Genomic DNA, 24,274 nt, shown 5'->3' on the forward strand with positions numbered 1-24,274 from the left:
GGAGTCCCGATGCGGTTCTGCCGCCAAACGGGCGGCGGTAGAGGAGACTTTACAAGGTCTGATTCAGTTAGGGGCCGTGTCCCCGGTACCTCCCGCTGAACACAGCTACGGCTGATACTCCATCTACTTTGTGGTGCCGCAAAAAGGAGGGTCTTTTCGCCCTATTCTGGACTTAAAAGAATTAAACAAGTCCCTGAGAGTGCGGCATTTTCACATGGAAACCCTGCGCTCCGTCATTGCTGCGGTACAGCCAGGAGAGTTTCTCACGTCTCTAGACCTGAAAGAAGCTTACTTGCACATACCAATTTGGCCCCCGCACCAGAAGTTTCTGAGGTTTGCGGTGTTGGGAAAACATTTCCAGTTCCGGGCCTTGCCTTTTGGCCTCGCCACACCTCCCCGAACCTTTTCGAAGGTAATGGTGGTAGTAGCTGCTTTGCTCAGGCGAGAAGGTATCAGGGTTCACCCGTACCTAGACGACTGGCTCATCAGAGCAGACTCTGTAACAGAGAGCTATCAAGCTACAGCCAGAGTGGTCTCAGTACTTCAGTCTCTAGGCTGGGTCGTCAATATGGCCAAAAGTCACCTGACCCCCTCGCAATCTCTAGAATATTTGGGGGCCAGGTTCGACACAGACTCGGGCTATGTATACCTACCCGAGCTAAGGCGGTGCAAACTTCAGAATCAGGTCCGTCTGCTCCTGAGGCTGCCCCGCCCTCAAGCTTGGGACATTGTCCAGCTGCTGGGATCGATGACTGCCACATTGGAAGTTGTGCCCTGGGCGAGAGCGCACCTGAGACCTCTACAGTATTTCCTACTTCAAAGATGGTCTCCAGTTTCTCAGGATTATCAATGCAGACTTTCTTGGCTCCCTGCGGCCCGACTCAGCATGGAGTGGTGGCTCTCAGACAGCATGCTACGGCGAGGAATGCCGCTGGCGCTCCCCGATTGGTGTCTAGTAATGACAGATGCCAGCCTGAAGGGCTGGGGCGCACATTGCAAGGGGAAGCATGCCCAGGGTCTATGGACACCCGAGGAGTCGGAGTGGTCCATCAACCGCCTGGAGTTGAAAGCGGTGTTTCAGGCGCTTCTGGCATTTCAAGTGACCCTGGAAGGATTGGCTTTTCAGAGTGATGTCGGACAACACGACTCCAGTGGCCTACATAAATCGACAAGGCGGCACTCAGTGCAGAGCACTGGCTGCGCAGGCCGAACAGATTTGCCACTGGGCCGAGCTGCATCTTCAGTTTCTGTCGGCAGCTCACATTGTAGGTCAGAGCAATGTGCAAGCCGATTATCTAAGCAGGCATCAGATCGATCCAGCAGAATGGGAACTAGAAGACGAAGTATTCCTGCAGATATGTGCCAAAATGGGCAAGCCCGTGATGGATCTTATGGCGACAAGTTCAAATGCCAAAGTCCCGTGCTTCTTCAGCAGACGGAGAGATCCTCGCTCAGCAGGGTTGGATGCCTTTGCTCAGCCCTGGTCTCTGGGCCTACTATATGTGTTCCCTCCGTGGCCCTTGATAGGGCGCGTGCTCCTGCGGATTCGGCTGCACCCAGGAGAAGTGGTCATCGCCCCGGATTGGCCCAGGAGGCCTTGGTATGCGGACCTCCGACAGATACTAGTGGTGGCTCCCCTTCCTTTACCTCTGGTACCGAACCTGTTGTCACAGGGCCCGGTAACCATGGAGGACGCCTGCCGCTTTGGTCTTATGGCATGGCGATTGAGAGGGCGCAATTGAGGGACAACGGCTATTCAAACACAGTCATTTCCACTTTCCTGCAGGCCCGCAAGCGTTCCACTTCCGTGGCTTATGCCAGGATTTGGCGCCAGGATTTGGGACATCCAAGTCTAAGCCATATGTACATCCATATCATCATTTTGGAACAGCATATCCCAGTATGCAAATGGCTGCTCAAAAAAAGATGCTGACCAGGAAGGGAAATCTCTTTCCAGTAGAGGTTGAACTGCTGGTAAAAGAGGTAGTCTTCCATCATTCCAATCTATTTGGGCATTCAGGTCAGCATATAGATGCTTACATCAAACAAGATAAGTTGGCTCTCAGTGATTCCCCTTCTGTCTACTTACCCTTGTTCAGATTGTAATGCTTTTCTGTCTCTGTTAGCCTTTTGTCTCGGTATTTATTCATGCTTATTTTTTCTCTCTCGCCCTCCCCCCCCCCCCCCCCCATAGCTTTTTATTTTTTAGCTTGTAAATTGCTTAGATTACTTTCAGAAAATTTTGCAGTATATCAAATAAACTGAACCCTGAGTAAAAATATGCTGTTATTTAAATGCAGTAATCCACAATAACCGAGATGTGGAAGACTGTAAAAGAAAGTGACGGCAACTCTGGAGAGATGTCAAAAATAAGGCCAGGGGAATTCCCAGGAAAGTGAGAATACTCCTGTGGAATAGATAGTCTTGCAAACTATCCCCCGGGAGGCTATACAGGGAGTTGTCAGCCAGGATACCTCCACCCATTCTGAGAGAAGAGGTAAGAATATTTCCACATACAATGATTGCAGGCCTAAGTATATCTATATAGAGCTCTGCACAGAGAGAATTACTTTGCCTGTCAACGCCATATCATTCTTTCCACTCAGACATTTTGGGAACTGTTCATTTCATTGCTGTTGGCAAAGAGATTATACAACAGTGCCATGCTACATGGAGATCAATAAGATTTCAGATGGCATTGGCCTGGAATGGAGGGTAATCTCATGGTTTGGGCAGTGGCCTGTGAACCTGGGGGAATTGGGTTCATTTCCCACTTCATCTCCCAATGTTGTGAAAATTACCCCCTATTGCTCCAGGTGCAATCAAAGTTTCTTCATGTAGTATGCAGACCTCTTGGTCAGTAACCACCAAAAGTCGTGTGGGTGTCCAACTTTCCCTATCCTTTTTCCTTTACCTAGCTGACCACGTGCATGTCTTTTTTTTGTCAGTTATAAGGTGTGCAGTGCAGGATAACCCTCCTGCTTCAGTGTGGGTTATTATGCCATAGGTAAGGTTGACCCATACAGTGCTAAGGTGAAGATGGAGAGGGTTTGGTCAAGAGTGGTGTGACAGGGTGACATATCAGCATCAACAAGTGAGATTAACATTTTTTCCCCTACCTGTGGGTGACCAGTTGCACTCTTGACAGGAGGGTCCCAGCTCACAGGCAGAGGAGCAGTTTTCTGTACAAGAGGAGCAGCAACAGGTGTTGGCAGAAAATGATGCAAGAGGGAGCACCACGACTTAATCGGGAGAGTAGCAGGACATGGTGAGGAGACACCTGGTGAAGAGCAACGAGAAGAGCTGTTGGTAGAACCCATTCTACCCCCAGCTGAGTTTGATGGTAGAGGTCAATGTCAGCTAGTCTGCATTTTGCTGTTTCAAAGTAATTAGTCCCCTACACAGGCCTTGTATAAAAAGGCATTTCCGTTTATTAGTTTTCTTTTTGAACTCTTGGGAATGGTGTACCATTTGTTTTTGAATGTCATACCAGGAATCCTCTGGGAATTCCCCTTCAAATGGCCCTCCCTTTTTGTTACAATAAGTCTGTACCATAACTTTTAGTTCTTTAAGATCAAAAGCGTCCATGGTTGAGTCTGCCGAAAAATACTTTAATTGGTACCGTGGCCTGGCTAGTTTTTTTTTATAGATATACATATATGGAACTAGCTCTGTGTAGCTCTTGGATTTGGAAAGGCCCTCTTTATAAAGTAGAGGGGCTGGAGAGAGAGTTTAGAATGAATATAGATTAAGCAAGGCAGGTGTTAAATTAGATATGCCAACTGTCGGTTCCTGTCAGGCAGAGCTGACTTTTCACCAAGACAGAGACTGGCCGGATGTAGAGAAATAGTTCAAAGTGACAGGAAATTAAGTGATTACCAAAGACAGATATGTAGTGTTTAAAAATGTGGGACTGTTTCACTTAGATCGTCCAACTTTATTGGAAGGGGTACCATCAGTCTTTTCTGAGCAGCCCCAAACACAACTTTCAATCCCCCTTAAGCCTAGAAGTACATATGCAAACATGCAGAAAGCAAAACAATGTCTTACTTACCCAGCTGGAGATCCTCTTTTTGAAACCGAGACGAGCGCCCAAGATGTCAGCTATCGTTGTCTAGGGTTGGTCACGGGGTCCACTTCACAGAGGCAGTGGGTTCCCAAAGAATACGCAATCCACACGGATTTGGATATATAAAGTATATTATATTTGCATATATGCATTGGCTCACAGCACTTAGTACAGGTAACTGGTACAGGGCTGTATCTGTATGTGTTTAGGGAGAGAAAGAAAGGATAGGGTGTTTGTTCAGAGGAAGAAAGAAACCTTGGAATAGGGCTGTCTGAGAATGGGGGGAGCAGAGCCAGGTGCTCTGGTGGCTAAAGATGGAGGTGTGCAGAGAAAGAAGAAGAAACAAAGACAGCCCAGCAGAGTCCCATGCCCTCTGCTGCAGGGAGAAAGAAAGAGGGAGACGTAGTGCCCTGGACACAGAGAAGTGCCCGGGACAGAAAGAGCCGTGCCCTGAGCATGTGCTCTGCATTTATACCTCAAGAACAGAAAGAGATCAAAACTTATCTTTCTTCCCAGTTATTTCCTTTACAGAACTCCAGATTACTTTTTGAAGTCAGGAAAGCTTCTCTGAAGTCAGGAAGAAAGGTGACAAATTTCATAGGTTGTACCTCTTTGAAATCCCTAGTGATGGAGCCTCTATGTCTGGCCTTGGTTGCTCTGAAGCCCTGCTCCCAGATGGAACAAAAGGTATGTTAATCAAGAGTAATTGAGAAACCAAAGGGCTATCAGGCCTCTGACCACCATTTGATGCCATCCTCAGTGGTTCCTGAAGGGGAGGGGGGAGAGTTTATCAGAGGTCAGAAGCTGGTTTAATATTGTCAAGCTGGTTTCATATTAATATGTCCAGCAAGAATTTTGACCTCCCGCAATCCTGACAGTCAACAGCCAGATGAAGACAATAAATTGGCAGAGGTGGCCTACTGAGGAGCTGGCCTCCATAGACAGCAGGTGGTGGATGTAGCTGGCAAGGTTTTGCAGCAGAATCATCGTTAAGCTTAACAGGACAAAAGTTGGAGCTGATGCTTCGTGGTCTGTAGCTGCAGGAGAGGAGCCTGGAAGAGGGCTCGGAGAGCCAACAGGTTCTGCATAACATGTTGCAGGAGTTGATGGGGCTATGCAGGAACTTGTGTATTCCCTCCTGACTTCTACCCTGCCAACACAGCCTACAGGGTCCTCAGCTTGTGGTGCCAGGGATGCCAACATCCTAAATGGCAATACAGACACCACTACAAATGACATTACTTCAAAGAGATCTCTGATAAGTGATATTGCAGCAAGGGCCAATGGTTCCAATTCCATGGCAGGGGTTTCTTTGGGGAGAAGGACATCAGTGTTGACTGGGATAAGCTGCTGCCATGGCCCCCTTGGGACAGTGTTGTTCCCTGACTTTGAATGGGCTGCATGGGCATCAGAGGACCAGATTGAAGGCTCAATGGAGAATAGTGAGGATGCTCCTGAGAGACCAGCTATGGCCAGAGGGAGGGATGGGAGAGGTGGATACATGGGAGAGGAAGGGGTGGATAAATTTGGGACCACTAAAAGATGTGCTATTTGCCACTGGTACATTATGAGGAGGTGGTATTGGATAGGAAGGGCCTGTTTAAAAATGAGTGGGGGGGGGGGGGGTCGGTTACTATAGCCTGGGTGGGGATAGCCAGTATTTGGCCATTGGGGTAGAGGGAGTGTAGCTGGGAGGGACTTGAGGGTATTAGTTTTTGAGGAGGGGCATTGTGGTTTGCAGGGTGTTGAAGGGAGATGATCGTGGTGGTAGGAGTTTGGCTGGTGAACAGGGTTCAAAATGTGTGACTTTAATAATGTAGCATTTACTTTCACTGCACATCAAGAAATCTAGAGGCAAAAACATTCATGTGATCGTGGTGGTGGGAGTTTGGCTGGTGAACAGGGTTCAAAATGTGTGACTTTAATAATAAATGTAGCATTTACTTTCACTGCACATCAAGAAATCTAGAGGCAAAAACATTGTCTCAAAACTTCATAATTCTAAATTATTATTCCACAAGATTTCTTATAAAATCAAATTTATTATATGCTTATTTTAAAACTCTTCAAAAATGTTTGTGTTCAGAAATAAATGTGCTCAGTGTACTTTAATCATACAACTCAGAGCACCCCGTTTTCTGTTGCAGTGCCTCCTTGGACACTATTGGGCTCATTTTCAAAAGAGAAAAACGTCCAAAAAGTGGCATAAGTCTGCATTTGGACATTTTTCTCTCAAAAACGTTGAAATCAGCATTTTCAAAACCTATTTTTAGACGTTTTTCTCTGAAGTCCACCAGACGTGCGTCCAAATCTCAAGGGGGAGTGCCAGGGGCGTGTTCAGGGTGGAACTTGGGCATTCCTAAGACTTAGACATTTTTCAGCCATAATGGAACAAAACAAAACCGTCCAGGACTAAAACTTAGACGTTTTGAGCTATAATGAATAAGGCACATTCCAGGAAAGCAATAGGGCACCCTAGGGGGTACTGCAGTGGACTTCATAAAATACTCCCAGGTACACATCTGACCATTGCTCCCTTACCTTGTCTGCTAAGTCCACCCAAAATCCACTACCCCCAACTGTTCACCACTACCATAGCCCTTACGGGTGAAGGGGGCACCTATATGTGGGTTTCTGGTGAGTTTTGGAGGGCTCACAGTTTCCTCCACAAGTGTTTTCACTCATTGTGTAATTTAAACTCTGTAGTTCATTGCCAGAGTATGTAGTAAAAGCAGTTAGCGGGGTTTAAAGAAGATTTGGATAGCTTCTTAAAAAAGAAGTCCATAATTCATTATTAAGATAGACTTGGGGAAAAATCCAATGCTTATTTCTAGGGTTAACAGCATAAAATGTATTGTACTGTTTTTGGATCTTGCCATGTACTTGTGACCTGGATTGGCCACTGTTGGAGATAGTATGCTGGGTTTGATGGACCTTCGGTCTCTTCCAGTATGGCATTACTTATGTCCTTAATGTATATTGTTTGCTTTTATGCGCAGAGGTATTAATTTTCCTTGAAGAAGCTGGTTTACATGGAGGGACATTTTCGAAAGGGACGTCCAAGTTGTGATTTGGACATCATTGCAAAACGGCAAAATCCAGGGGCGGGGAAACCCGTATTTTCGAGATGGACATCCATCTTTCATTTCGAAAATACCGTCAGAAGTCCAAATCCTTAAATTAGGACGTCCCTAGACGTGGATGTTTCTGACTTTCATCGATTTTTGAAACCAAAGACGTCCATGTCAAAAACATCTTAATGCAAGCCATTTGGGCTTGGGTGGAGCCAGCATTTGTAGTGCACTGGTACCCCTGACATGCCGGGGCACTGCAGTGGACTTCATAAAATGCTCCCAGGAACATAGCTCCCTTACCTTGTGTGCTGAGCCCCCCAAACGCCCCCAAAACCCACTACCCACAACTGTACACCACAACCATAGCCCTTACGGGTGAAGGGGGGCACCTATATGTGGGTACAGTGGGTTTTGGAGGGCTCGCTGTTTCCTCCACAAATGTAACAGGTAGGGGGGGTATGGGCCTTGGTCCGCCTGTCTGAAGTGCACTGCAGTACCCACTAAAACTGCTCCTGGGACCTGCATGCGCTATCATGGACCGGAGTATGACATCTGACGCTGGCATGACATATTTTGAAAGATGTTTTTTGAGGGTGGGAGGGGGTTAGTGACCATTGGGGTAGTAACGGGAGGTCATCCCCAATTCTCTCCGGTGGTCATCTGGTCATTTTGGGCACCTTTTTGTGCCTTAGTCATAATAAAATCACATCCGGGTGAAACGTTTTCATCATGGATGTCCTTGTTTTTTTCGATTATGGGTCAAGGACGTCCAAGTGTTAGGCACGCCCAAGTCCCGCCTCCGACACGCCCCCTTGAACTTGTGATGGATTGCAGTTGGGGACGTCCTAAATCTGGTTTTGATTGTACCGGTTTGGACGTCCCTGGCAGAAGGACATCCATCTTCCGATTTATGTTGAAAGGTGGATGTCCTTCTCTTTCGAAAATGAGCCCAATAGTGTCCAAGGAGGTACTATGATAGAAAATGGGGTGCTCTGAGTTGTATGTTTAAAGTACGCTGAGCACATTTATTTCTGAGCACAAACAAAAATTTTTTTGAAGAGTTTTAAAATGAACATATAATAAATTTGATATGTTTTATAAGGTAAATGAGTAGAAATCTTGTGGAATAATGGTTTAGAATTATAAAGTTTTGAGGCTGTTTTTTTTTTTTTGCTTTTAGATTTTTTTAATGTGAAGTACGTATTTTAGATTGGGTTCAGTACTCATAAAAAAGGCACCTTTTTAATGAGTAATTTTAGGTTACAATTTACTTTTACTGAAAATGTGTATCAAATCTTTTTAACTTTATTTTTGTTTAAAAACTTTTTGAATACAAAACAGAGAAAAATTAACACTCATAAAGATGAAAAAATAGTCCTAAAGTAATCACTCTTCTAAAGATACTAAAACCCAATCCCATGTTCCCCACACCCCCATCTATAAAGTCTAAAAATTTGCAGCTCTGGATGCCCATTGTTGGTTTTTCAATGAATGCCTGCTTCAAAAGAAAGAATAACCTACTTCCTGTGAGGATGCTATCAATATGGACAAATGAGTCCAATTTTTTTTTTGTGCTAGGGGTTCTATTGAAAGTGCAAATAGCAAGGGGGGACAAGGGACATCCTTGCCTTGTACCCCTTCATAATAGGAAAGGAATCCATTTAACTCCCATTTTAATACAAGCCTTAGACAAATCATAAAGCTTTTGGATCCATATGCAAAAGCAATCACCCCACTCCCACCTTACACATGTCCAAGTCACCTGATCTAAAGCTTTTTTTTGCATAGCAAAGCCATTATCGGTCTGATCTGTTGGACTTCCCAGAGAATATTTAATGCACTCCTAATAACTGCTACCTGGTGCTTAGGAATAAAGTCAGATTGATTAGTGTGTATTAATCCCAGTAAAACCTATGATAAACGCTTGGCCAAAATGTTTGTGACCAGTGTTACCTCAATATTCAGTAGCAAATAAGTCTCTCGCATCACAAAGGAATATCTTGAATGGATTAAAATTGGTAAACCACCTATTTTTCATCCCTCCATTGCAATGAAATCCCATAGTTTTTATTATATAAAAGATGCTGGTCCCACATATGCCGGTATGTTCCCTGCAATAATGTGATGTCCCATTTCATTTTTTTTTCAGCTCTAGAAATACTATGCTTCGCATACCCAGGTCATTAAGGCCATTAACTTTCCATGATTGAACCATAGTATTTATTATCTCTCCCTCTCCCTAATTCTCCAGTCCCCTTTTCCCTTGCACATGAACTCAGTCTATCCTCTGTCCCCTTCCCTTCTCTCCCTCACCACTTTGCTGGCTTTCCACCCTCATAGCTGGCTTTCCTCCCTCATAGCTAGCCCTCTCCCTGGAGGAAGCTACTGATCGTCAGGGTATCAATCATCATTATCCCTCGTCCCTTCCACATTTTTAATTTCCTGGAACCCCATATAAAGTAACACTCACAGCCCTTTAAAGTATTTTTCACAAATTCATAAATAACTTTAGCAATAAAATTGTCATAACAATAACATTTGCCATAAGTACCCATAGGAACATCAATAGAATGAAACCAATATAGGCAGTTTTAAATAAAACTCCCTAGAGGTCAGAGTAAGAGTTTGTGTCCAGCTGTGGAGCAGACTGCATGGCCTTTGACCTGGTACTAGGGGCCTTCTGCCAGCTTGTGCCAGTCCCGGTATTTTGCTGTGGCCGTGGACTCATAAAATGAGCTGGAAGATTAGTACACTCAGCTCCTCCAATCCATTTTATGCCTTAGTGGTAGACTGTACTTTTCTAGACTTCCCTGCCACTGTTAAAAGGCCAAACAGAAACATCCACTTGTATTGGAGACCAGCAGATTGTAAGTATTTAGTCACCTCTCTCTCAACTCCTTATGCTTTTGCAAAGTAGAGCATGCCAGATCCTGGAACACTTTAATCTTACTGTTATTACATTTAAATTCTTTGTTTAGTTGAACCTTCTGTAGAATTTTCTCCTTATAGTATAATCATGGAAACACGCAATATCATACGGTTCAGACTGTTCATGGGCCCAGATTCTGATGCACCCTTTCCAGCTTTTCTTGCCATCTACCATACCAGATTCAGTCTCGCCAAGCAAAAATTCACTTTATCTCTACTTTTTGTCCTGATAACTCCCATCTTCGGAAATACCCTTGAATCACAGATTACATCTATGGGACCGATTTTCCTTGTCTTAAAGCATGTCCAGTACTACTTAGTGTGGTTTTTTTTTAGCCTGGCACTTATCCGATTGGTAAACTCATAGCTCTCCTGCTATAATATCCACGCGGTCTTCAATTTGTTGCAGTCAACATGGATTTCTGCAAATGCTGCCTGTACATTGCTTCTGACTTCACATTTGAGAGCTTTAAACCAGCATGCCACATCTTTAGTCATTTCACTGCCGCTCGCAGTGCTCACCACTGGATCCTCGTTCTCTGTGTTCGTTTGCTCTGGCTGATGTACACGCGGAAGAAGCAAATGCTCGCAGAGTAGAAAATGAGTGACACAACAGCAAAGATGACTCAAAAATCAGACGATGCTCCAGATGGTCAAAATGTTTATTGTAAAGGAAACCTGACTCAACACAGCTGTGTTTTGGCCAACAAGGCTTGCATCAGGAGTCTCTTAAATTGCACTGAAATGTCCACTTGAACTCATGTTTGTAGTCAATATGAAGAACACAAAAAGCAAACAGGGTGCTCCGTATTCCAAAACAGATGAAAAGCTCACACAAGCTTCTGGGCTTCAAGCAAAAGCTCATTTTTTACCATCTTGACAATCGCTGCACTTGGGAGAGGAGCAAAAGTGCTTTTTAACTGCTCCTACAGAGCCATTCTCCTGAGCATCTATCACCCTTTGTCACTTTCTTCCTGTGTATCAAATCTTGTCGGGTTTGAAGGCCAAGCTATGGTTCAGTCTCTGGGCTCTTGGGGGGGGGGGGGGCAGCGGTGGCATCATTATCATTAGTGGCTGCTGTTGTGGCACTGGCAGGGGATGCCTTCATTGCGCACAATTATGCAGTATTCAACAGGCCATGAATACCTTACACACATTTTTAGGAGTGTAGAGTAATTCGCCACCAGAGCAGTCGAAGGATCGGAATATGTCAAAGGTGTATTCTGTTATGGAGTGTGTGGTGTGATGTGCTGCATTGTACTGCTTCTCAGCCTCATTTTCGGGGTGCACAATGGGTGTCACAAGCCAGCTGCATTGGCTTGCAACACTCACCTGTGAGAGAGGGAAGAAAGGGCACATATATGGTTTGGGTCTGAGGTGTGCAGGGTAGTCGGACCATCTGTGAAACCTTTGGGGGGGGGGGGAGGGTTACAGTCATGCTTACCTAGGAGTCACCCACTTGTGATTTGACAGCTCTGAAAATCCTGGTGGATTCCTGAGTGCTGCAGGATGTATGAGTCATGACAGAACCCCAGATAGCATGTATAGACATCCACTGTTTCCCCATGTGCATTACACACGACCTGCATGTTCATAGAATCAAAGGTCTTCCTATTTCTATAGGTGGCTTCCCTTCCTCTTGGGGGTCTGAGGGCCCCATGAGTACAGTCTATTACCCCAAGGACCAATAGGATGTGGTCCATGTTGTAGAAATTAGTCATGATGTCTTGGATCTCCTGTTCTGTACTGGGAAGGGCTATGTACTTAGAACTGTGCGTGAGTAAGGCATTTAGGAACGGGGATATACAGTGTGATCTGGCTGGCTGACTGACAACACAGACTGAAAAGTTCCAGTAGCAAGAAAAGCAAGGGAGGCTGTAACTTTGAGGTGGACTTTCACAGGCTTGCTGCTGTTTGTCCTGGCCTGAAGGAGGGTTTCTAGCTGCTGATAGAGCTGGTGTATGGAAGGCCTATCAAAATGGAACCTTGTTATGCACTCCTCATGACTAAGATCCATGAACTGACTTGGCCCGACTGTATTCTTCGGTAAGGGTGCCTCCTGCTAACCCTCCCTTCCCAACTGTCTGCCACATCCAGCAATGTATGTATGACATACTCATTCAACTCGTGCCTATTGTGCAGCTGATCCTCCACCACAAATAATACTGACACCACTTTGCATCCTGCCACTTATTGCTGGACCACCCAGCACCAGCACAGTACACAGCATATAGTCGCCCAGTATCTAGACACTTGTACCCTGACAAACAGGGGCTGCAGAAACACAGAGTCTATGGGAAACATGGTACAGGCAGGTCAGGAGTTACAATGGGATGTGCACAGTTTTAGGGACAATGAAGAGTACATAGGAGCTGAACACACCAACGGGGGATGAGGCCTAATGTTCAGCAAGGGATGGGTGTGGGCAACAGGTTCCAGGAGAGATGACAACAACAGGTAGGACTCTATATGAGGTTTGAAAGGTTCGCACCACAATTCTTCTCTCCAATCTCCTCTACTCAGCAACAGAACAGTTGGATCACAGAAGACAAGTTGCGCCTTTATTTAATCAGGTGTCGATATGGACATTCACATTTCTGTATATCAGCCCACTATACGTTATCACCTTCAGATGTCAGATTGTGACACTGCCCTCATCATGACCTGGAACTCCCTTTCTGGGAACGTCCACATTAGAACATCTAGCTCACTTGGATTCTCCCTGTGTAGCTGTTTCAGAATTGGTAGTTGGACATTCCCAACACATGGACTTTCATGTCAGCCTTTTTGGATATCCAGTTTCTTCGAAGATGAGCCCCATTAATAGGAGGTCCACACATTTTCTGCCTCATAAACACCAAAATAGGTTGATAATTCTTTATTTCACACAAATTGGAATTTATAAGTAGCAATTTTAATTATCTTCTGATTAAAGAAATATGTAAAAAGGAAATACCTTCTTTCTGAGGAACGGATTTGTAATTATCCTAGAATGCTTCCATACTTGGTCAGTAAAATGTTTGCTTTAGCTTACCCATTCCAGTTACTCTCTAGGTTTTGTTTTGTTTTTTTGTCTTTTTTGTCTGTTTAAAGGTGTCAGGAACAGGATATGCAGTAACTTTGCCTCTCTCTCGGAATGGAAGTCTCTTACTGTGGCCCAGAGAGAGATCTTCATTGCTCTCCTGTTTGGTGGGATCTGTCTCTCCATCTTTCTGGTCCTTGTGGTGGGCTGGAGACCTCCTTTCACCGGCTAGTATCTAGGAAACCTTACCTTTATATATAGTGCTTTGCACATAGTGATTAATGCCTTTTCCCCATTATTGGCTGTAGGCAGGCAAAAATGGATGCAGTACCAATTTGGCATTTTATGATTGTCCATCCTAGTGAGTTATGTGTCATGGGGGTTGGTCTTGTTATGCAAAAGCCTAGTCTACTTAAGCATACACAACCCATCACTTGTGATAGGTCCATTGAAGGGGAGTCTTCACAGACGAACCCTCTGACCACCTGCATAGGTGGGCGTATTGGGCTGGTTTCTGTACCAGGTCACCTATATAGCTTGAGGGAATATCACTGTTCTTGCGTGATCCATAATTTATGACCGAAAGTAAAAATTCATTCTCTGTGTCACAATGTTCTGATACATGAGCTTGGATCAATAATGTTGACAGCTCAGTTCTCTTAAGAGTTCAGGCCTAGTTTGAAGAGCTATATAGCAAAAACCTAATTTCCTGTATGTTGTTGTAGCCCATAAAACTACCCCAAAATTGACAGAATCAATCATACATATTAAAGGTGTGTAATACTCTGTTTTGTCTATTATTTTAAGGGTTACCAAATTCTTTATACATTAAAATAGTTGTTTTTTCTGATGCTACCCACCCATATTTTTCTGTTAATTCTACCAGGTTCCACTAACTGTGTATATAATTTGCATGCTTTCTATCCAGTATGTTACAATGGCTTTAATTGCCAATGCTATTAATATATTGGAGATGTTTATGCTGTTTAGAAATGTTCTGATTCAGAGCTAGTGATCTCAAAATAATCTATTTGTAAGAGAGAGGTTCATATATTTGTAGTATGGAGCATACTCCCCCCCCCCCCACCACCACCAAACAACCTACTAAAATGTTTGTAGAGAAGGACAAAGATATATCATGTGTGTTAGTGTTCGTTTATGTGTCAATGAAGTGGAACATGACATCCTAATAAAATTATTCCAGTATTATGATATGTTCACATGTAAAAAAAACTTTCCAGATCTCTATCCCAAACTTTATCAAGTCCCACATTTCTTATATAGGTTGTATGTTGAAGATATTTCATGCCAGGCTGAATCTACGCTTGGGGCTGCCATAATGCCTGCAAATAGCTAAACATTTCTAGTTTCTTTACATTTTAGAATATGGTGATGAAGCTATAGCCAGCAGTAATACTGACTTGAAAATAGATTATATTTTACTTGCAGGATTGTGAAAGGCATATTCCTTGTCATCAGGCAGATGCAGCCATTACAGATGGGTTGTGTCCATCAACCAGCAGAGGGAGATAGAGAGCACACTTTTTTCAGTGCCTCATACCAGCTTGCTCCACTGCCTCTCTTCAGTATTCTCTATCTCCCCTAGCAGAGTGGCTGCAGCTTCTTCGAGCTCCATCTAAAATCTGCCTGGAGGTTGCTCCTGTGCTTTTTCCAGTTGTTAGCAGGGGTGTTGGAGGCTATAGCAGCTTCACTTTAAAGGCACGTAGGTTCGCCCTTTCCCTGCCTTACCCATACCTCCGTGGATGTGGACACATTGCTTAGCTTTCCCTGTCCTTCCCCACCTACAGTGGATGCAGGCACATAGGTTCGCCCTTTCCATGCCTTTCCCACTCACCTGAGCCTCCGGAGTTCTATTTACCTCTGCTTTCCTCACAGCGTAAAAAAAAAAAAAAAAAAGTCGCGTCGCGCTTTGGCGCTTAGACACTGGAGCAGAGGTTTTGTCTTGCCTTTTTCTATGGGACTGGAGCTGTGATACTCGGTCCAGTGAGGTAAGAGTGTTTTGTGACTCCTCCGGGGTGGGCCCGCGATCGGGGCGATTTTGGCGCGAACCGCCATTTTGAATTTTACCGCCGTTTTTGGCAATGGCTGCGGAGACAGTAAAGCGCTGTTCCAAGTGTGGCAAGCGCAGATCAGCAGCGGGGCTCTGTAAATCGTGCTGTACAGACGTTAGAGCCGGCCCGAGCATGACGAGCGACGATTCTTCGCACTCTGAGCTGGCAGCGGACGCCATTTTGAATTTACCACATGGCGCGACCTCCGCTGAGACGGAGAGTCCTGAGCCCGGGGGGAGGCCTCCGAGTGAGGCTGATATGGGAGCTACTAGCCCTGGCAGAGATCCGGGTGCCCAGGGTGAGTTTTTCTCCCCTGATTTTGTCTTATTAATGCATAAAGCATACATGCTTAAAAGAGCTCTCCCACAAAGCCCGGCATGGGTCTCTTCTAATGCCCCCCCCCCCCCCCCCGGTGGATTCTAGCCTGGGTATGCCCTCTGAGGCGTTATTCCCTGATAATTGGCAGAATATGAAGCGCAGAAGGGCTCATTCCCCTTCAGAGAGTGCTGCACCTCCATTTTTCCCCCCGTGGTCTAGCTGCGAGGATTCGGAGGACTCTGGCAGGCCTTCATGGTCTGAGGAGCCAGAGTCTGGTGCAGAAGTGACTCAGGATCTGGACGATCCCTCCGCAGTGAGGATTTTCCACCGTGATGAGCTGCCAGCACTTATTTCTGATGCCCTGCAGGCTCTCTCTGTTGAGGACCCTGCCAGTGGCACAGCCTCCTCTGTGAATCCTAGGATGGCTAGCACCAAAAAGCCTGCTCGAGCCTTTCCTTTGCATGACTCCATCCAAGAGCTAATTTCAGCTCAATCCCCCCGAGGGACCTTTGAAAGTTTCCAGGGCTATGGGGCAATTATACCCTCTGAGTGAGGAGCATATGGCTCGCTTCGCTATGCCTGAAGTGGATGCCCTAGTCACAGCTGTGACAAAGAGAACTACCCTCCCTGTTGAAGGAGGTGTTGCCCTGAAGGATATTCAAGACCGTAGACTGGAATCAGCACTTAAACGGTCATTTGAAATTGCAGGTCTCACTATTCGGGTGTCTGCATGCAGTTGTTATGCTGCTAGAGCCTGCCTGGCTTGGTTGCAACAGGCAGTGGAACAGACCAGTGATGGAGCGGAGCCCTTTTCAGATGTGGCTCCGCGGATGGAGTCGGCCTTGTCCTTTTTTGCTGACACCCTTTATGATATTGTCAGAGCTTCGGCTAAACACATGGCAGTAGCAGTGGCGGCTCGCCGTCTTCTTTGGCTACGGCATTGGGCGGCGGACATGGCCTCTAAGCAAAGGTTGGTGAAGTTGCCCTTTCAAGGCCTTCTCCTGTTTGGTGAGGAGTTGGAGAAAATTGTGAAGGGCCTGGGTGAGGCTAAACCCCAGCGCTTGCCCGAAGATAGGCCTCGGCCTTCCTCTTAGGGTGCGGCGGTCCACTCCTCTTACAGACCTCGCTTCCGTGAAGCTCGAAGGTACTGCCCGGGACGTTCTGCTGGGTTCACTTATCATGCCCGTTTTCAGCAGAGGAACTCCTTTCGCTGGGACAAACGTTCCACAGCCACTGGCTCAAGGCCTGGAGTTCAGAGGTGACCCTCTCAATGATGGTGCGCCGGCCCTCTCCTCGAGTCCTGTCATTGGAGGACGTCTTTCCCTCTTTGCCGAGGAGTGGGCCAACATTTCCTCAGATCAGTGGGTCTTGGACCTGATCAGAGACGGTTACAGAATAGAATTCGACGCCCCTGTAAGAGACGTGTTTGTGGAGTCCCGATGCGGTTCTGCCGCCAAACGGGCGGCGGTAGAGGAGACTTTACAAGGTCTGATTCAGATAGGGGCCGTGTCCCCGGAACCTCCCGCCGAACACGGCTGCGGCCGCTACTCCATCTACTTTGTGGTGCCGCGAAAAGGAGGGTCTTTTCGCCCTATTTTGGACTTAAAAGAATTAAACAAGTCCCTGAGAGTGCGGCATTTTCACATGGAAACCCTGCGCTCCGTCATTGCGGCGGTATAGCCAGGGGAGTTTCTCGCGTCTCTGGACCTGAAAGAAGCTTATTTGCACATTCCAATTTGGCCCCTGCACCAGATGTTTCTGAGGTTTGCGGTGATGGGAAAGCATTTCCAGTTCCGGGCCTTGCCTTTTGGCCTCGCCACACCTCCCCGCACCTTTTCGAAGGTTATGGTGATAGTAGCTGCCTTTCTAAGGCGAGAGGGTATTCGGGTTCTCCCGTACCTGGACGACTGGCTCATTCGAGCAAACTCTGCTGCAGAGAGTCAGCATGTAACAGCCAGAGTGGTCTTAGTACTTCAATCTATGGGCTGGGTCGTCAATTTGGCCAAAAGTCACCTGACCCCCTCGCAGTCTCTAGAATATTTGGGGGTCATGTTCGACACAGCCTCGGGGTATGTGTACCTACCCGAGCAAAGGCGGTGCAAGCTTCAGAATCAGGTCCGTCTGCTCCTGAGGATGCCCCGCCCACGAGCTTGGGACATTGTCCGGCTGCTTGGATCGATGACGGCCACCATGGAACTGGTGCCCTGGGCGAGAGCGCACCTGAGACCTCTACAGTATGCTCCACTCCAAAGATGGTCTCCAGTATCTCAGGATTATCAATGCAGACTCTCTTGGCTCCCTGTGGCCCGACTCAGCATGGAGTGGTGGCTCTCAGACAGCATGCTGCGGCGAGGAATGCCGCTGGCGCTCCCCGATTGGTGCCTAGTGGTGATAGATGCCAGTCTGAAGGGCTGGGGCGCACATTGCAAGGGGATGCATGCCCAGGGTCTATGGACACCCGAGGAGTCGGAGTGGTCCATCAACCGCCTAGAGTTGAAAGCGGTGTTTCAGGCGCTTCTGGCCTTTCAAGTGACCCTGGAAGGATTGGCTGTCAGAGTGATGTCGGACAACACGACACCAGTGGCCTACATAAATCGACAAGGCGGCACTCAGTGCAGAGCTCTAGCCGCGCAGGCCGAACAAATTTGCCACTGGGCTGAGCTGCATCTACAGTTTCTGTCGGCAGCTCACATTGCAGGTCAGAGCAACGTGCAAGCCGATTAAGCAGGCATCAGATCGATCCAGCGGAGTGGGAACTTGCAGACGAAGTGTTCCTGCAGATATGTGCCAAGTGGGGCAAGCCCGTGATGGATCTAATGGCGACAAGCACCAATGCCAAAGTCCCGTGCTTCTTCAGCAGACGGAGAGATCCTCGCGCGGTGGGGTTGGATGCCTTTGTTCAACCCTGGCCTCTGGGCCTACTGTATGTGTACCCTCCGTGGCCCTTGATAGGGCGAGTGCTCCTGCGGATTCGGCTGCATCCAGGAGAAGTGGTTCTCATTGCCCCGGATTGGCCCAGGAGGCCTTGGTATGCGGACCTCCGACAGATGCTCGTAGAGGATCCCTTTCAGTTACCTCTGGTTCCCAACCTGTTGTCACAGGGCCCGGTGACCATGGAGGACGCCGGCCGATTTGGTCTTACGGCCTGGCGATTGAGAGGGCGCAATTGAGAGGCAGAGGCTATTCCAATAAAGTAATTACCACTCTCCTGCAAGCCCGCAAGCGTTCCACTTCCGTGGCTTATACCAGGATTTGGCGCCAGCCCTGCGGGCTCCTGTCTCGCCGATTCTGGACTTTTTGCAGGATGGTGTACAAAAAGGGTTGGCCTATAATTCCCTGCGGGTGCAAGTGGCAGCGTTGGCCTCCCTGCATGGCAAGGTTGAAGGCGTGTCTTTAGCTGCTCATCCGGATGTGGCATGGTTTCTTAGAGGGGTGCTTCGGCTCTGTCCTCCCGTGCGTGCACCTTGTCCAGCTTGGAACCTGGGGCTAGTGCTGAAGGCCCTTCAGGGTGCTCCTTTTGAACCGCTTCAGCGTGCTTCAGAGAAAGATTTGACACTGAAGGCCGTCTTTTTAGTGGCCATTACTTCGGCAAGATGGGTGTCAGAGCTCCAGGCGCTGTCCTGTAGAGACCCTTTTCGGCAGTTTTCAGAGTCTGGGGTCACGGTTCGGACCGTGCCTTCCTTCTTGCCTAAGGTGGTTTCAGCGTTTCACCTAAACCAACCTATTTTCTTGCCCTCCTTTGTCGAGGAGGAGTTTCCAGAATCTTTTGGGCAATTGCACCTGTTGGACGTTCGCAGGACTCTGCTGCAGTATTTGCGAGTTACTAACTCTTTCAGGACCTCTGATCATCTGTTTGTTTTGCTATCAGGTCCTCGCAGAGGGTTTCCAGCGTCTAAAGCCACTATTGCCCGCTGGCTTAAAGAATCTATCTTTTCAGCGTATTTGCTTGCCGGCCGGCCCCCGCCTGATGCCTTTAAGGCGCATTCCACTAGATGAATTTCCTCTTCTTGGACTGAAACTGGAGCACTCTCTCTTCAAGAGATTTGTAGTGATGCAACATGGGCTTCTAAGCTCTCTTTTGCCCGACGTTACAGGCTGGATGTGGCTGCCAGGAGGGACGCACATTTTGGAGCGCAAGTGCTGGCGCGTGGTGTGGCTTGTTCCCACCCTATCTAGGGATTGCTTTGATACATCCCATCTGTAATGGCTGCATCTGCTTTGATGACAAGGAAGGGAAAATTAGGTTCTTACCGTGATAATTTTCTTTCCTTTAGTCATAGCAGATTCAGCCATGATCCCTCCCTGTCTGAATGCTATCTGCTGTAAATCTATTTCAGGTTCTGTTCATGTTTCCTGGAGATTCCGTCCTTGGGAGAAAGTCGGAAAACAGTCTTCAGGATTCTTGTTCAATTAAAGGAGGATGACTTAATTCCCTCCAGTTTCATGTTTTGGAGGATGAGTTTATTCCCTCCGGGAGGATGAGTTTATTCCCTCCAGTTATGTCTCAGTGGAGGATGAGTTTATGCCCTCCGGGAGGATGTTTCATTCCCTCCATTCTGAGTTAATGCCCTTTGTTGTAGGGCCATCGTTCGCTGTGAGGAAAGCTTATGTTATATCCATTGCGATTTGCCATACTGCTTTGGAAGCTTCAAATACTGAAGAGAGGCAGTGGAGCATGCTGGTATGAGGCACTGAAAAAAGTGTGCTCTCTATCTCCCTCTGCTGGTTGATGGACACAACCCATCTGTAATGGCTGCATCTGCTATGACTAAAGGAAAGAAAATTATCACGGTAAGAACCTAATTTTCCCATTGCTAAGTGGAACATTTAATGTATTATATATGTTTAGAACTCCATAAATGCTAGGATGATGTATTACATTTTCAATAGTGACAACATTTTTATGAAAAATGAATCGAGTGTAGTTCACATTTCATTTTTTTTGTATTTTGTTTTTTTGTTACAGATACAGTCAAGGATGGGGTTACTTTATGCTTGCTTCAGTCAGTTAGCCAGTCTCTTGTTTCAGCAACAAACGAGCGAATTGACTTTCTACCGCACTATGACACTCTGGTCAAAAGTGGCATGTATGAATACTATGCTAGTGAAGGTCACAATCCTTTGCGTAAGTATTCTTTTTCTTACTTATTTTAGCTTATATTATACTTTTTTGTAGATTAACCCCTTTAATTTTTTTTTATTATTATTCAAGCAAAATCTTTACAAGCTAAACACTTGAGCATGAAATACAGAGAAGTAAAAGTAATACAATGAGTCATCATGAACCATGAAACAATATCCTTATTAGACCACAAATTAAGGTAGCGTATTCAAAGACAAAACTCAGGAGATGACCATACATATATATGTATCAGAAATGCTTAACACGTTTATCACCCCGCCCACTACATAATAATATCAACTACTGGATATTACCAGTGGTCACTTCTTTAATTTCTATAAAGGCACGCAATTGTTCTGGTAGAAAAAATACATATTTTAGTCCCATATATTTAACTACGCATTTACATGGATAATTAAGGAAAAGATATGCCTCCAATGCCAAAGTTTCCATTCTCATTGCTGAAAAGCTTTTCTCCTCTCTTGGGTTTGTTTTGTGACATCGGGGAATATCCACACTTTCTTGCCATAAAATAAAGATTGTAATTTTCAGAAAGATAACTGCACAAATGTTCCTTGTCATCAGCAGCAGATGAATCCATTAACTGATGGGTTGTGTCCGCCTACCAGCAGATGGAGATAGAGAACACTGAAAAACCACAGTGACCCTTGGACGGCTAGCCCCCAACTGCCTTCAATTTCTCTATCTCCCAGCAGGTGTGGATGTAGCTTGATCAGCTCCTGGATTTCAGACTGCCTGGGGTGGCTGCTGTGTCACAGCCAGAGTGGTGACTGTCTTGCAGGCACTAGGCTGGGTGGTCAATATACCCAAAAGTCACCCGACCCCCTCACAGTCTCTCGAGTATTTGGGGGCGGTTCGACACGGCCTCGGGGTTTCTTTCTCCCCGACCAAAGGCGGTGCAAGCTTCAGAATCAGGTCCGTCTGCTCCTGCGGATGCCTTGCCCGCGAGCTTGGGACTTTGTCTAGCTGCTGGGGTCGATGACGGCCACCTTGGAGGTGGTTCCTTGGGCGAGAGCGCATATGAGGCCTTTGCAGATTGCTCTGCTTCAACGATGGTCTCCGATTTCCCAGGAATATCAACGCAGACTAACGTGGCTCCCTGCGGCCTGGCTCAGTATGGAGTGGTGGCTCTCCGACAGGATGCTGCGCCAAGGAATGCCGCTTGCGCTTCCTTCTTGGTGCCTGGTGATAACAGCTGCCAGCCTTTTGGGCTGGGGAGCGCATTGCCAGGGAAGTTATACTCAGGGTCATTGGACAACCATGGAAGCGGGGTGGTCCATCAATCGTTTGGAACGGAGAGTGATATTCCAGGCTCTTATGGCCTTTCAAAAGACTCTGAAGGGGCTTGCTGTCCGGGTCCTGTCAGACAACACGACAGCGGTGGCCTACATAAATCATCAGGGCGGCACTCAGTGCAGGGCCCTGGCCGCGGAGGCCGCTCAGATTTGCCTCTGGGCTGAGCTTCACCTGCAGCTTCTGTCAGCAGCTCACATAGCAGGTCAGAGCAACGTGCAAGCCGATTTTCTCAGCAGGCATCAAATCGACCCTGCGGAATGGGAACCGGCAAAAGAAGTGTTTCTTCAGATTTGTGCCAAATGGGGGGCACCCGGAACGGATCTAATGGCGTCAAGTTCAAACGCCAAAGTGCCTCGCTTTTTCAGCAGAAGGGAGAGGTCCTCTCTCGGCAGGGTTGGATGCACTGGCTCAACCCTTGCCCGCGGGCCTCCTATATGTGTTCCCTCCTTGGCCCTTGATAGGGCGAGTCCTTCTTCGGATTCGTCTACACCGGGGATTGGTGATTCTTATCGCTCCGGACTGGCCAAGGCATCCGTGGTATGCGGATCTCCGTTGGATGATGATGGAGGCTCCATTTCATTTGCCCCTGGTGCCAAACCTGTTGGTTCAGGGTCCGGTGTCTATGGAGGATCCGTGCCAATTTGGTCTTATGGCCTGGCTCTTGAGAGGGCGCAATTGAGAGACAAGGGCTATTCTAACAAGGTCATTTCCACTCTCTTGCAGGCCCACAAGTGGTCCACCTCCGCAGCTTATGCTCGGATCTGGCGCAAGTTTGAGGCGTAGTGTTTTTCAAAGGTGATCACTCCCACGCGGGCTTCTGTCTCGCCGGTGCTGGACTTTTTGCAGGATGGTTTACAAAAAGGCCTGGCTTACAATTCCCTGCGGGTCCAAGTGGCAGCATTGGCATGCTTTCGAGGGAAAGTCTCTGGCTTGTCCCTTTCTGCTAATCCGGACATTGCCTGATTTCTCAGAGGGGTGCTTCGGCTCCGTCCTCCTGTCTGGTCGCCGTGTCCAGCCTGGAACCTAGGGCTGGTGTTGAAGGCTCTCCAGTGTTCGCCCTTCGAGCCGCTTAAGCGAGCTTTGGAGAAGGAAGTGACTCTCAAGACAGTCTTTTTGGTGGCCATGACATCGGCAAGACGTGTGTCTGAACTGCAGGCGCTGTCCTGTCGGGACCCTTTTCTACAATTCTCGGAGTCCGGAGTAACAGTACGTGTTGTGCCTTCCTTCCTGCCTAAAGTGGTTTCAGCGTTTCACCTGAACCAGCCCATTTTTCTTTCTTCCTTTTCTAGGGAAGATTTCCCGGACTCCTTTGGGCAGTTACATCTTTTGGGTGTCCGCAGGGCGCTGTTGCAGTATCTACAGATGTCAAATGACTTCAGGACTTCTGATCACCTTTTTGTATTGTTGACAGGTCCTTGTCGCGGGGATCCGGCGTCTAAGGCCACTATAGCCCGTTGGCTCAAGGAAGTCATTTTTTCTGCATATCTGCTTTCAGGCTGGTCCCCGCCTGAAGCGTTTAAGGCGCATTCCACGAGAGCAATTTCCTCCTCGTGGGCTGTAATGGGTGCACTCTCTCCAAGAGGTCTGTAGTGTGGCTACTTGGGCTTCTCAGCTCTCATTTGTCCGGCATTACAGGCTGGATGTTGCAGCGAAGCAGGACGCGATTTTTGGAGCACAAGTGCTTGCTCGCGGTGTGGGCAGTTCCCACCCTAAGTAGGGATTGCTTTTGTGCATCCCATCAGTTAATGGATTCATCTGCTGCTGATGACAAGAAAGGGAAAATTAGGTTCTTACCTTGGTAATTTTCTTTCCTTTAGTCACAGCAGATGAATCCATGATCCCTCCCTGTCTGACTTTGTTTTTTGTTCAGATCTTTCATGCAGATGTATATCTCATTGGGAGAAGTTGGAAACCAGTTTTCAGAATTTCTACACGATGTTCTACTATAGGAGGTTGAGATCGTCCCTCCTTTGTATGGTTATTGCTCCTGTTCTGGGGCGTTTGTTCGCTGTGAGGAAAGTTTATGTTGTTATACCTTTATAGTTCACTCTGCTTTGGAAATCTCAAATACTGAAGGCAATTGGGGGCTAGCCGTCTAAGGGTCACTATGGTTTTTCAGTGTTCTCTATCCCCACCTGCTGGTAGGCGGATACAACCCATCAGTTAATGGATTCATCTGCTGTGACTAAAGGAAAGAAAATTACCAAGGTAAGAACTTAATTTTCCCATACAAGTAAAGTTGCTCTTTCAGAGTTTTCAGATAGACACCTCCAGCAACTCAGATATATTCAATAAATCTGCCTTGTTAATTTCTTGAGGAATCATACCAGGGCTGTCCTCCGGAACATTTTT

General features: G+C 47.0%; 1 protein-coding gene across 2 annotated transcripts in view; it reads left to right on the plus strand.

Annotated features, from left to right (window-relative positions):
* The window catches only part of SMCHD1 (structural maintenance of chromosomes flexible hinge domain containing 1), a 735,404-nt gene that overhangs the window by 15,774 nt on the left and 695,356 nt on the right, over window positions 1-24,274 (plus strand). For both annotated transcript variants that reach the window (XM_030213010.1, XM_030213015.1), the window contains exon 3: window positions 20,450-20,608. In XM_030213010.1, the coding sequence (XP_030068870.1) occupies window positions 20,450-20,608 (159 nt within the window). The remainder of the gene's footprint in view (window positions 1-20,449; window positions 20,609-24,274) is intronic.

Source organism: Microcaecilia unicolor, chromosome 1, assembly GCF_901765095.1.
Source record: "Microcaecilia unicolor chromosome 1, aMicUni1.1, whole genome shotgun sequence".
NCBI lineage: Eukaryota > Metazoa > Chordata > Amphibia > Gymnophiona > Siphonopidae > Microcaecilia > Microcaecilia unicolor.